The following is a 12981-nucleotide window of genomic DNA, read 5'->3' on the forward strand; positions in this document are numbered from 1 at the left end:
ACACTGAGACAGGGGTATACATGGTATTATCCCCCCCAAAAAAGTACATATCTTGAACTCTCAGAAAACATGAATTTCACTTTTAAAACATACAAAGAATGGAATAAACACTAAAAGCACCTATGGATTCATGAACCTTGCAGGAAACAGTGATGCCATGATTCTAGTGCAGAAGAAAGAGAAATGTTTTATCTTCTAATAAGGGCAACGTATATGAGAGTCTAGCAATCTTTAGATTAAAGGAATTGTGTCCAGTCTTGGAGGGTCAGCACAGCTTCACTGCATGCTTGCTGGGAACAAACTGTTTTGTTATATGCTTCAGCTTTTACTTGTATATTTAGAGACAGAAAATGACAGATAAGAAGAAGACAGTTATGAGGCTACTGAGCAATGAATATTTGTTTTCACCCATTATTATTTATTTCTTTCCATTCATTTTTATATAAAATATCCCTTTTCAATTCCTATTTCTAGAATCTTAATTTTTGCTGCCCTCCAACAATTTCCTTCAGATACACAAGGTATCTAGTCTTTATTCACCTGCTTGTTGCCACTACCTACCTCTAAATTACATGTATTTCACACTCATTCTGTAACTCTTTATTAAAAACTGAGTATGTACCTTTCTACCACATTCCAATCTTTTGAAACGCCAATTATGAAACACACATTATAAATACAGGCATACCTCAGAGATACTGTGGGTTTGGTTCCAGACCACCGCAATAAATTTGCAATATAGTGACTATCACAATAAAGCAAGTCACAAATACTTGGTTTCCCAGTGCATGTAGAAGTTATATTTACAAGTAACTAGTAGTCTATCAAGTGCACAATAACATTATGTCTAAAAAAACAACATACATACCTTAATTCAAAGATACTTTATTGCTAAAAAATGCTAACCTGAGCCTTCAATGATTTATAATCTTTTTGCAATAGTAACTAACATCAAAGATCACTAATCACAGATCACCATAACAAATGTAATAATAATGAAAAAGTTTGAAATATTGCAATAATTACCAAAATGTGACACAGACACATAAATTGAGCAAATGCTGCAGAAAAATGGTGCTGATAGACCTGCTTGATGCAGCATTGCTGCAAACCTTCAATTTGTAAAAAAAAAAAAAAAAAAAAAAAAAAGCAAAATCTGTGAAGCACAATAAAATGAGGTATGCCTGTATATGGCTCAACGGGTGAAATATTGCAGTAATACAGACATTCAACTAAATTTCAATGGTCCATTTCTAGAACTAAATACAGTCAGCCCTCTGTATCCTTAGGCTTCACATCTGCAGTTGGTTGAACCTGTGGATGCAAAACCTGTGGATAGGAAGGGCTGACTATAACCTTTTAGGCATCTGAGACTCCTAAAGACTAAGTGGGACAGTGAGGGGGAAGGAGAATTTATCCAAAAGGATCACAACTAGCACTCCAGACCAGATTTTCTTACCAATAAATTCATTTTTATTTTTCTAAACCAGTATTCATATCACTAAGTGGAGGTTCAAACGATTTTATCTTGTTTTGGGACATCACAAGTAAAGAATCATGCTACCTTAATAGTATAAATGCTGTTTTCCAATCCTACTTAAGAAATATACAAGGAGGTAAAGTTCTTAGAAAATTATTCTGTGTACTGGGAAAACAAGATTGTTCCAACAGTGGACAGCCAAGTAATATAATTTTAATAATATATAATTTGATTTCCAGAAATTTCTCATCCTGAAATTTTCTCAAAGAAAGTCTTGAATTCTTGAAAGTATTACACAGAACTATAAAACATCACACCCGTCAATTTTAGGTGGCCCAGAAAAGTGAAATTTGTCTCTGACTCATATACTACTAAGAAAATTCTGAATGGCAAGTGGAAATAAGATGAACATTCAAATGGGCATATAACCTATTCTTGGGGAGCTGGGTGAGTAAAGGAAAAAAAAAAAAAAGTCAGGAGATAGCACTCTGAAAACTGAGAACATACCTGTGGCGCTGTGACCTTAGCTGTAAGGCTTCCAGCCTGCACATCAATTAGCCATGCGTATTCTAAGGAATCACTTCCCAAAGTAAGACCTTCTGCTGAGAACATAGCATGTGCTCTCAGTTGGAGACCTGACAAATTGATGTGACCTTCCCTGAGCACTTCATCCACAGGGGGTCGCTGCTGAAAACAATAATAAGACTGTAAGAAGCGTAAGAAAAATCAGCATTATAATTGTTAGTTGCTTTTTCCCCCAGTGACAAAAGGTAAAATCACGCTATTTGGAAAATATGACTTTGAGATCCACAAGCTCCTAACACAACCTTGTACCCATAAAGGTAGTCTGTGTTAAGCTTCTTTAGTGACATTATCCATAAGAGCCCAACTGCAAAGCGAGACAGCAAAGTCCTAAAAAAAAATGCAGATCTCTGATTGGTAACTGCCTCAATGAATAAAAAGAAACAAGCATTCTGACTGAGAGGGAATGTAAGAGGCCAATCTTTTGTGACAAGGCAGGAATCATGAGATCGAAGTATTAAAAAGAAGAAAATAACATGGAAGAACAAAGACCATTAAGACCATAAAACAAGGAACTAGCAAAGAAAGCCATCTTCCATAAAGATTTTGAGAATTATGTAAATATTAAAAGGATAGATTCATCTTACAAGAATAATTAGATAGTCACAACTAAAAAGCAGCAACATTTCAAAGAGAAAATTTCTAAGACTTACTCAGAAAGCTAAAGCATATGTCCTAAAATAGGGTATTCCGTGCAACACTGGTTTCACAGATGGTTATTAGAAAGACAGAATAAAGTAAGTTTGGTAATGCCCTACCCATCAGTCACCAATTTCTATAGAATCTACCTCCCAATCTCTCACAAATGCACTGAGTTTCTTCCAGCTTCACTGCTATCATCCTGGTCCAAATAATACAACCTCTTGCCAGGATCTCCCAAGCCTTAACTTTTACATATCTCTGGTCCACACTCTACAAAACCACCACAGAGATCTTTTAAAATCAAGTTTTATCATGTTCTTATCTTAAGACTATTACATGCTGCCAAAGTACCACATTCCTCTCCTTGCAGCACTTTTTACGCTTGAAATTATTTATCTTAATTTTACCATGACAGTCTTTTTAGTGTGTGTATGTGCAGGCCATCTTACAGGGTTAATGTTCCTTATTTCAACACAAATTTTGGGAACTGCATTCATAAAAAAGTGTTTTTAAGAATAGAGCTAAATCGAATTCATAAAGAATTCTTAAAAGGTCATTTCAAATTGTGACTATAACAATAGCTCTAGAAACTCTTCTGACACGGTTTTAATTTTATTTTTGTCTGTGTGACAGTATATAAAATCACTTAACTTCTCCAGGCCTCAGTTCCCTTCTGAGAATTTTATCTGAGGCAGCTGGAGAAGATGGTCAATAAAGATCACTTCTGGCACTGAGATTCAGTAATTCTCAGTATAAAGTTTTTGAGAGCTTTTTCTAAGTTCAAAAATACATGTGGATCTTGGCTTGGAAGAATCAATATTGTTAAAAATGTCCACACTACCCAAAGCAATCTATAGACTCAATGCAATCCCTATCAAAATTCCAATGGCATCTTTCAAAGAAATAGAACAAATAATCCTAGAATTCGTATAGAACCACAAAAACCCCCAAATACCCAAAGTAATCTTGAAAAAGACAAAAAAAGCTGGAGGTATCATGCTCCCTTATCTCAAACTCTATCACATAGCTGTAACAATCAAAACAGTATGGTATTAGCATAAAAGCAGACACATAAGTCAATGGAACAGAATAGAGAGCCCAGAAATAAACACACATATATATGGTCAATTAATTTACAGCAAAGGATCCAAGAATATACAATGAGGAAAGGAGAGTCTCTTCAATAAATAGTGCTGGGAAAACTGGGTACCGCATACTAAAAGAATGAAACTCAATCACTATCTTATACCATATACAAAAATCAACTCAAAATTAATTAGAGACTTGAATGTAAGACCTGAAACCATAAAACTCCTAGAAGAAAATATCGGAAGTAGACTCTCTGACATGGGCTTGGTGATTATTTTTTGAATCTAACACCAAAGGGAAAGCAACAAAAGCAAAAATAAACAAGTGGGACTACATCAAACGAAAAAGCTTCTTTGTAGCAAAGGAAACTATTAACAAAATGAAAAGGCGACCTGCAGAAGAAAAGAAAATATTTGCAAATCATAAATCTGATACAGGTCTAATACCCAAAATATATAAAGAATTCCCACAACTCAAAAGCAAAAAAACAAACAATCCAATTTAAGAAATAGGCAGATGATCTGAATAGCTATTTCTCCAAAGAGGACATGCAGATGGTCAACAGACACATGAGAAGATGCTCAACATCACTAAGCATCAGGGAAATGCAAATCAAAACCATAGTGAGATATCACTTCACACCTGTCAGAATGGCTCTCATTAAAAAGAACACAAATAACAAATGTTGGCAAGGATATAGAGAAAAGGGAACCCTTGTGCACTGTTGGTGGGAATGTAAATTGGTGCATCCACTATGGAGAATAATGGTGGTTTCTCAAAAAATTAAAAATAGAACTGCCACATGATTCAGCAATTTCACTTCTGGGTAGTTATCTGAAGGAAATGAAAACACTAATTCAAAGAGATACATGCATCCCCATGTTCACTGCAGTATTATTTACAAAAGCCAAGATATGGAAAAAACCTAAGTGTCTATCAATGGATGAATGGATAAAGAAATTATGGTGAATATATATATATATACATACATATATATGTGTGTATATATATACACACACACACACACACATACACAGTGGAATATCAGTCATAAAGAAATTATGGTGAATATATATATACATATATATGTGTATATATATATATATACACACACACATACACACATACAGTGGAATATCAGTCATAAAGAAATTATGGTAAATATATATATATACATATATATGTGTGTGTATATATATATATATATATACACACACACATACACAAATACAGTGGAATATCAGTCATAAAGAAATTATGGTGACTATATATACACATAAATATATATGTGTATATATATACACACACACACACACACATACACACATACAGTGGAATATCAGTCATAAAGAAATGGTGAATATATATATATATATGTGTGTGTATATACATACACACACATACACATATACAGTGGAATATCAATCATAAAGAAATTATGGTAAATATATATATACACATATATATGTGTATATATACACACACACACACACATACAGTGGAATATCAGTCATAAAGAAATTATGGTGAATATATATATGTGTATACACACACACACACACACACATACAGTGGAATATCAGTCATAAAAAAAGAAGGAAATCTTGCCATTTGCAACAACATAAATGGACCTCGAGGGCAATATGCTAAGTGAAATAAGTAAGATAGAGAAAGACAAATACCGTATGATCCCTCTTACATGTGGAATCTAAAAAAAAGCTCATAGAATACAGAAAACAGATTGGTGGTTGCTAGAGGTGAGAGTAGGGGGTGGGGGAAATGGGTGAAAGGGGTCAAAAGGCAAAAGAAAATAAAGTACATTTGGCCTTAAAGTTGGGGGGGAGGGGTTCATGCAGACGAGACAGGGGGTATTGAGGGCATGATGCCTTTATCAGTCACTACCATCAGCTTGTCTATTTTTATTATTTTTAGCCACATAGGTTATCACAGGGACCATCCAAATGTATTTTCCAAGAATGTTCAGGGCCCACATATGCATCTGCTGTTAGTATATTAGAGTACCATCAGAAAGTCAGCTATTTATGACTTTTGAATGCCACTGCACCTACACAGACACTTAGGTGTTTATCTCAGCTATTTCTCAAAGACAATGAAGTCCACTCTTTGGAAAATACTAGAAAATGAAGGTTGATTTCTTGGTACTTCAAACCCAACATGCCCAGAAACGCATCATCTTCCCCTATAAACCAGTTCCTCCTCCCGTATTCTTTATCTCCCACTGGCTCAGTTAATTGCCCAAGGCAAAAACCAGGCATCATCCTGGATTCTATCCTCTCTCTCACCACCCGCTGCCAAAAAAACAAAAACAAACATGTGGATCTTGGCTTGTCCTAAAGGTAAAGCCTACCTGGTACACCAATAAAGATTATACTCTGAATTTTATTACGGCTTGCATCGTTTAGTGGGTTGAATTGTGTCCCCTATGAAGACACATTCAATTCCTAAGCTCAGGTACCTGTGAATGTGATCTTATTTGGAAATAGGGTCTTGACGAATGTAATCAAGTTAAAATGTGATTACACTGGATTACAGTGGGCCCTAATCCAAGCAACAGTGTCCTTGTAAGGGGAAAACTTAGACACACAGACTCATGGAAAGAATGCCACGTGAAGACAGAGGCAGAGATTTGAGTGATACAACTACAGAACAAGGAATGCCAAGGATTGTTAGCGACCACCAAAAGCTAGGAAAAGACAAGGAAGGATCCTCTCCGATGGCCTTGAAAGAGAGCATGGCCCTGCCAAACACACCAATTTCAGACTTCTAGGCTCCAAAACTGTGAAAGAATAAGTTTCTGTTGTTCTAAGCCACCCAGTGTGGGGTACTTTGCATTGGCAGCCCTAGAAAACTAATATACTTCAAAAGATGATCAAGTAAAAAGTGTGTGGTTTCATAAGTCAGACACAATAATAGACCCATCACCTTAGATCCTTAACCTTGAAGTTCTGCACTAAGACTAATGCTACCAGAAATAAGCAGCTACAGGTGAGTGACCCAGAACTGAGTCTTGAGGGCAGTCACAGTGTGAAGCTTCCCACCATGAAAGAGTATTAGATAGTATAAAGACAAAAGAAGAAAATATTTCTTAGGAATGCTAGCACTACAAAATGTAAGCAAATTAAGTAGATAAGCAAATTCCAAGAGAATATGCATAGACTATGCTTGTCTTCGGGGTGAATTATGAAGTGTTAACCACCCAGGAAACAAAACATCACTAATACTTCTACTACTGCCTTGATATCTCCACTCCCTGAATTCCTTTTCTTATCACCAAATAAATCACACTTTACACTTCAGTCTCTGTACAAGTTTGCCAGTAATTCTATAATTAGGGTTAATATGAACTTTCATAATAAACTCAATAAAATATTTTTATATCTACTAAAGTCTTTTGAGAATGCAGTTATTAAAATAGAAGTTGAAGTATCACCAGGTACTCATAAGCAACCAGAGATACTCACCTAAGATTCTCAGAACTCAGCCTTAAGAAGATATTTCCCTTTTACCTTTATTAATTTCCTCAACAGACTGAAAAAAGGAGATGGGCTTCCCCTCCATACACTTGCCTCTCAAAATAAAAAAAACACCAATTCTAATGACCCACTAATTAGAGAGAGAAGGACAAGAGTTATTTTTAAGGTTTCATGTGACAAGTTAAAAGTGTTAACACAAGTGAGATCTTTGTGATGATAGAATAGTTCTGTATCTTGATTTTGGTGGCAGTTACACAAATCTACACGTGATAAGATGACAGAGAACTATGGACACATATTGTGCCAATGCCAATCTCCTGGTTTTGATACTATTCCATAATTATGTAAAACATCAACATGGAGGAAACACAGAAACTCTCTGTACTACCTTTGTAACCTCCTATAAATCTATAATTCTTTTGAAATAAAAGTTTTAAAAAAAGAAACATTCTGTGGCAAAAACTATCATACATTAAGTGTTAAGTTTTAGCTACTACAATAGAAAAATATAGTCAGTTATGGCAAAACAGTGAAAAGGGGTAAGCTCTTTTAAATAAGATGATCAGTTACTACATAGACTCCATAGTGAGTTATCATTCATTGATGATTCACTGTCAGATTCTTCCTCCTGTTTATAATTTTACTTTGCTTTGTACTAAAAAAATCATAGTTCTAAAGCACACAACTTTACTAAAAGTAGAAAAGAGCCTTAAAGTAGTGGCAGATGCCAAGAGAAGCCATTGGCATTAAAAAAATATAATAATAATAAAGTAATAATCTACCCAGGAATGTAAAATATTCCCATTTGATGAATGTCACCAGTTCACTTCCAAAAGAGCCTCAGGAATATCTTGAAGGAATTAACAAAGTATCTGGTAGGTACATTAGATGAAAAGAATAAACCATTGACCATGTAGGTATGCATGTTTTCAAGATTTATGGTACTGGTTAATATTAATACTTAGGTTGCGATTTTCAACACTATCTACACCAACATTGTATACAATTAGTTCTTCCCTTCCATCAACATACGACAAAGTTAGAAAGTATTTCTTTCCATTTCTAAAAACAATAGATATTAAATATAATTGTTTGGGATCATATAAATAAGGAAATAAGCAGAGAAAAGAAAAGAAAAACTAAGATTCTTGAAACAATTCTCATATATATACACACAATACAAAACTGCTTAGTACAGTTAAATTAGAGGTCCCTAATTTTAAGAGCTATATATTCCATGCTCTGAAGTTAACACATTGTTTTGACCCCAAAAATAGTAATAATAAATCACTAAGTCTCTACCATAACTCAGTTTCACATTACCTGATAGTTATCACTGACAAACACATTCAGGGGTGACAGGACAAGTTGCAGCATGGTCTCCCTAAATCCTTTTTTCATTTCAAAACATAGTCTTTCCAAAAAAGCTGTAGGACACTCAGGGCCATCAGTAGTTCCATGCTAAAGTCAAGCAAAATACCATAATCAAGATACAGATAAAGACCAAGGAAGTACAGGAAAATAAAAATTACATTTATACAATTAAAAGACTGATATTTTACAAAGAGAAACAGTGCTTACTGACAAAAAAAAGTATTCTGTACCCAGAAAAAAGACATTAGGTTCACTAAGCACCAGAGGTGATTCCTTTCCCGTGCAACCCTAGGAACATGACATGGACCCAGTATGCAGCACAATGCTCTAGGGCCACACCCTCCCTATCTGGCCTGGGTCCAATGGCCATGGGTTCTTTGGACAATATAATCTTATTTCAAGTCAGCCCCAAGAGGCCCAAGGGTCATCCTTTAGAGTAAACCAGGATACTGTGCTGAATCCAAACCTCCGACACAACTCAAATTCCAGGGTCAAGTCTGAATCTTGATTTTGTAATAGGTCCAACATCCCAGACTGGTCTGGAGTTAGAGATAAAGGCTAAAAAAATGTGAAGTCCTAGGACATCCATCAGGCTAACTATAAACCTAGCAACTCAACAGCATGGCAAAATGTTCTAAACTTATATAGAAGAGCAAAGAAGGAACTAAAGTGAAACAAGAAAAACAGAACGGAAAAGTATCAGTGATTGCGTAATTATACTATGAAGAAAATAATAAACTAGCTTTATAAAGATAAAAGGATAAATTCATAAGTGTTTTTGAATATGAATTGTTTATGTAAGTGTGTGCACACAGTTTCCTATGCTGAGTGGATTTCATAATAAACTCCAGACTATTTAGACACGTAAACACTTACAACAGGAAGACGCCCATGAACTTTGTGCAAATTAACAAGTACAGTAATATCCCAAGGACGCAAGGTAAGCGGATGAATTGACTTGGCTGAACTTTCATTTTCTTTTTTGTCATTTTCCATCCCAACAGCAGTCCACCCAGAGCTGGATGATGTTGACAGTGACATAACAGGACTTGAAATAACCTCTTCAAAATCCATATACATGTCATCTTCCCCAAAGTAGTTTTCCTACAAATATTAAGAATAAATTGCCATCAAAAGAGATATGTAACAATAACTTTTCATCTTGGAGCCTGAAATTTGTAAACTAAGCAATTCTTTAACCTGTTTTAAAGCATCAGTCTATTTCCTTAAAATGAAAACAAGATACATATATTTAAGGCACCCATTTGATACTTAACTACATATATTTAAGCAGCCACTTACTTGGCTGCTTAGCAAATAAATATTCCGTAGCAAAAAAAAAAAAAAAAAAATTAACAAAAAGTTACAGAAATTTGTAGTAAAGCTTCATGATAATGCCACCTCCAATTACCTCTAATTATAGCAAAAACTTGCAATTTAGGTCCTAAAAGAAACCTATGAAAATTTGAAAGGTTCAGTTGTTTTCAATCTGTGCTTCTCAGAGTTCTGAGGTAATAATACCCAGAGATATCCTTTGAGGGAAGCAGATCAATTCACTAAAAATAAATTTGGATAACGGAGGAAGATGGCGGAAGAGTAAGACGCGGAGATCACCTTCCTCCCCACAGATACATCAGAAATTCATCTACACGTGGAACAACTCCTACAGAACACCTACTGAACGCTGACAAGACCTCAGACCCCCGCAAAAGGCAAGAAACTCCCCACATACCTGGGTAGGGCAAAAGAAAAAAGAATAAACAGAGACAAAAGGATAGGGACGGGACCTGCACCAGTGGGAGGGAGCCGTGAAGGAGGAAAGGTTTCCACACACTAGAAGCCCCTTCGCAGGCGGAGACTGCAGGTGGCGGAGGGGGAAAGCTTCGGAGTAGCGGAGGAGAGCACAGCAACAGGGGTGTGGAGGGCAAAGCGGAGAGATTCCGGCACAGAGGATCGGTGCCCTCAGGCACACACCAGCCCGAGAGGCTTGTCTGCTTGGCCGCCGGGGCGGGCGGGGCTGGGAGCTGAGGCTCGGGTATCGGGTTTCAGTCGGAGCGCAGGGAGAGGACTGGGGCTGGCGGCAGGAAGAGAGCCTGAAGGGGTTAGTGCACCACGGCTAGCCCGGAGGGAGTCCGGGGAAAAAGTCTGGAGCTGCCCGAAGAGGCAAGAGACTTTTTCTTCCCTTTTGTTTCCTGGTGCGCGAGGAGAGGGCATTAAGAGCGCTGCTTAAAGAAGCTCCAGAGACGGGAGCGAGCCGCGGCTAAAGGCGCGGACCCCGGACGGGGCGTGGGACGCTGGGGCTGCTGCTGCCGCCGCCACAAGGCCTGTGTGCGAGCGCAGGTCACTGTCCACCCCGCCTTCCGGGAAGTCTGTGCAGCCCGCCACTGCCGGGGTCCCGGGACCCAGGGACGGCTTCCCCGGGAAAGCGCACAGAGCGCCTCGGGCTGGTGCAATGTCACGCTGGCATCTGCCGCCGCAGGCCCGCCCCGCACTGCGTGCCCCTCCCTCCCATCGGCCTGAGTGAGCCAGAGCCCCCGAATCAGTGGCTCCTTTAAACCCGTCCTGTCTGAGCGAAGAACGGACGCCCTTCGGCGACCTACGCGCAGAGGCGGGGCCAGGTCCAAGGCTGAGACCCGGGAGCTGTGAGAGCAGAGAAGAGACAGGGAAATCTCTCTGTGCAGCCTCGGAGGCAGCGGAATAAAGCTCCACGGTCCGCTTGATGTGTCCTGCGTCTGTGGAGTGCATGAATGGACAGCGAATCATCCCAAATTGCGGAGGTGGACTTTGAGGACAAGATTTAAGATTTTTCCACCTTTTCCTCTTTTTACAACGAATTATCCCAAATTAAGGAGGTGGACTTTGAGAGCAAGATTTCAGACTTTTTCCCCTTTTCTTCTTTTTACAACGAATTATCCCAAATTGAGGAGGTGGACTTTGAGAGCAAGATTTTCAATTTTTTCCCCCCTGTTCTCTTTTTCTGAATGTGTACGTGTATGCTTCTGGGTGAGATTTTCTCTGTATAGCTTTGCTTCCACCATAGGTCCCAGGGATCTATTCGTCCGTTTTTGTTTTTGTTTTTTTTTCAATAATTACTTTTTTTTATTTTTAATAACGCTACTATATTTTATACTTTATTCTATTTTACTTTATCTTCTCTCTTTTTTTCCTACCTTCCCATCCTCTCTCCCTCCCTCTGCCCCTTTCTTTCTTTCTTTCTTTCCTTCCTCCCTCCCTCCTGTCTTTCTTTCTTTCTTTCTTTCCTTCCTTCCTCCCTCCTGTCTTTATTTCTTTCCTTCCTCCCTCCCTCCCTCTCTCCTGTCTTTCTTTCTTTCTTTCCTACCTCCCTCCCCTCTCTCCTGTCTTTCTTTCATTCTTTCTTTCATTCTTTTTTTCTGTCCTTCCTCCCTCCCTCCCCTTCTTTCTTACTTTCTCGCTTTCTTTTTCTTTCCTTCCTCCCTCCCTCCCTCCTTTCTTTCTTTTCGTCCTTTGCCCTCCCTCCCTCCCTCCTTTACTTCTTTCTTCCTTCCTTCCTTCCTTCCTTTCCTTCTTCCTTTCTTTCTCTCTCTCTTTCTTTCTTCTACTAATTCTTTCTTTCTATTTTTTCTCCCTTTTATTCTGAGCCAGGTAGATGAAAGGCTCTTGGTGCTGCAGCCAGGAGTCAGTGCTGTGCCTCTGAAGTGGGAGAGCCAACTTCAGGACACAGGTCCACAAGAGACCTCCCAGCTCCACATAATATCAAGCGGCGAAAATCTCCCACAGATGTCCATCTCAACACCAGCACCCAGCTTCAGTCAACGAACAGCAAGCTATAGTGCTGGTCACCCTATGCCAAACAACTAGCAAGACAGGAACAAAACCCCACCCATTAGCAGAGAGGCTGCCTAAAAACATAATAAGGACACAGGCACCCCAAAACACACCACCAGACATGGACCTGTCCACCAGAAAAACAATATCGAGCCTCAACCACCAGAACACAGGCACAAGTCCCCCCCACCAGGAAGCGTACACAACCTACTGAAACAACCTTAGCCACTGGGGACAGACACCAAAAACAATGGGAACTACGAATCTGCAGCCTGCAAAAAGGAGACCCCAAACACAGGAAGATAAGCAAAATGAGAAGACAGAAATACACACAGCAGGTGAAGGAGCAAGATAAAAACCTACCAGACCTAACAAATGATGAGGTAATAGGCAGTCTACCTGAAAAAGAATTCAGAATAATGATAGTAAAGATGATCCAAGATTCTATTTACAAGATCCAAAATCTTGGAAATAAAATAGACAAAATGCAAGAAACAGTTAACAAGGACCTAC

The 12981-nt window shown here is 38.3% G+C and overlaps 1 protein-coding gene across 2 annotated transcripts in view; it reads right to left on the reverse strand.

Annotated features, from left to right (window-relative positions):
* The window catches only part of BLTP1 (bridge-like lipid transfer protein family member 1), a gene marked incomplete at its 5' end in the record, with an annotated part of 191446 nt that overhangs the window by 120393 nt on the left and 58072 nt on the right, over positions 1-12981 (reverse strand). For both annotated transcript variants that reach the window (XM_079697870.1, XM_079697869.1), the window contains 3 exons: positions 1988-2167; positions 8611-8748; positions 9538-9765. In XM_079697870.1, coding sequence (XP_079553996.1) covers positions 1988-2167; positions 8611-8748; positions 9538-9765 — 546 coding nt within the window. The remainder of the gene's footprint in view (positions 1-1987; positions 2168-8610; positions 8749-9537; positions 9766-12981) is intronic.

The sequence above is a fragment of the Hyperoodon ampullatus genome (genome assembly GCF_949752795.1).
Source record: "Hyperoodon ampullatus genome assembly, chromosome: 1".
Classification (NCBI taxonomy): Eukaryota; Metazoa; Chordata; class Mammalia; order Artiodactyla; family Ziphiidae; genus Hyperoodon; species Hyperoodon ampullatus.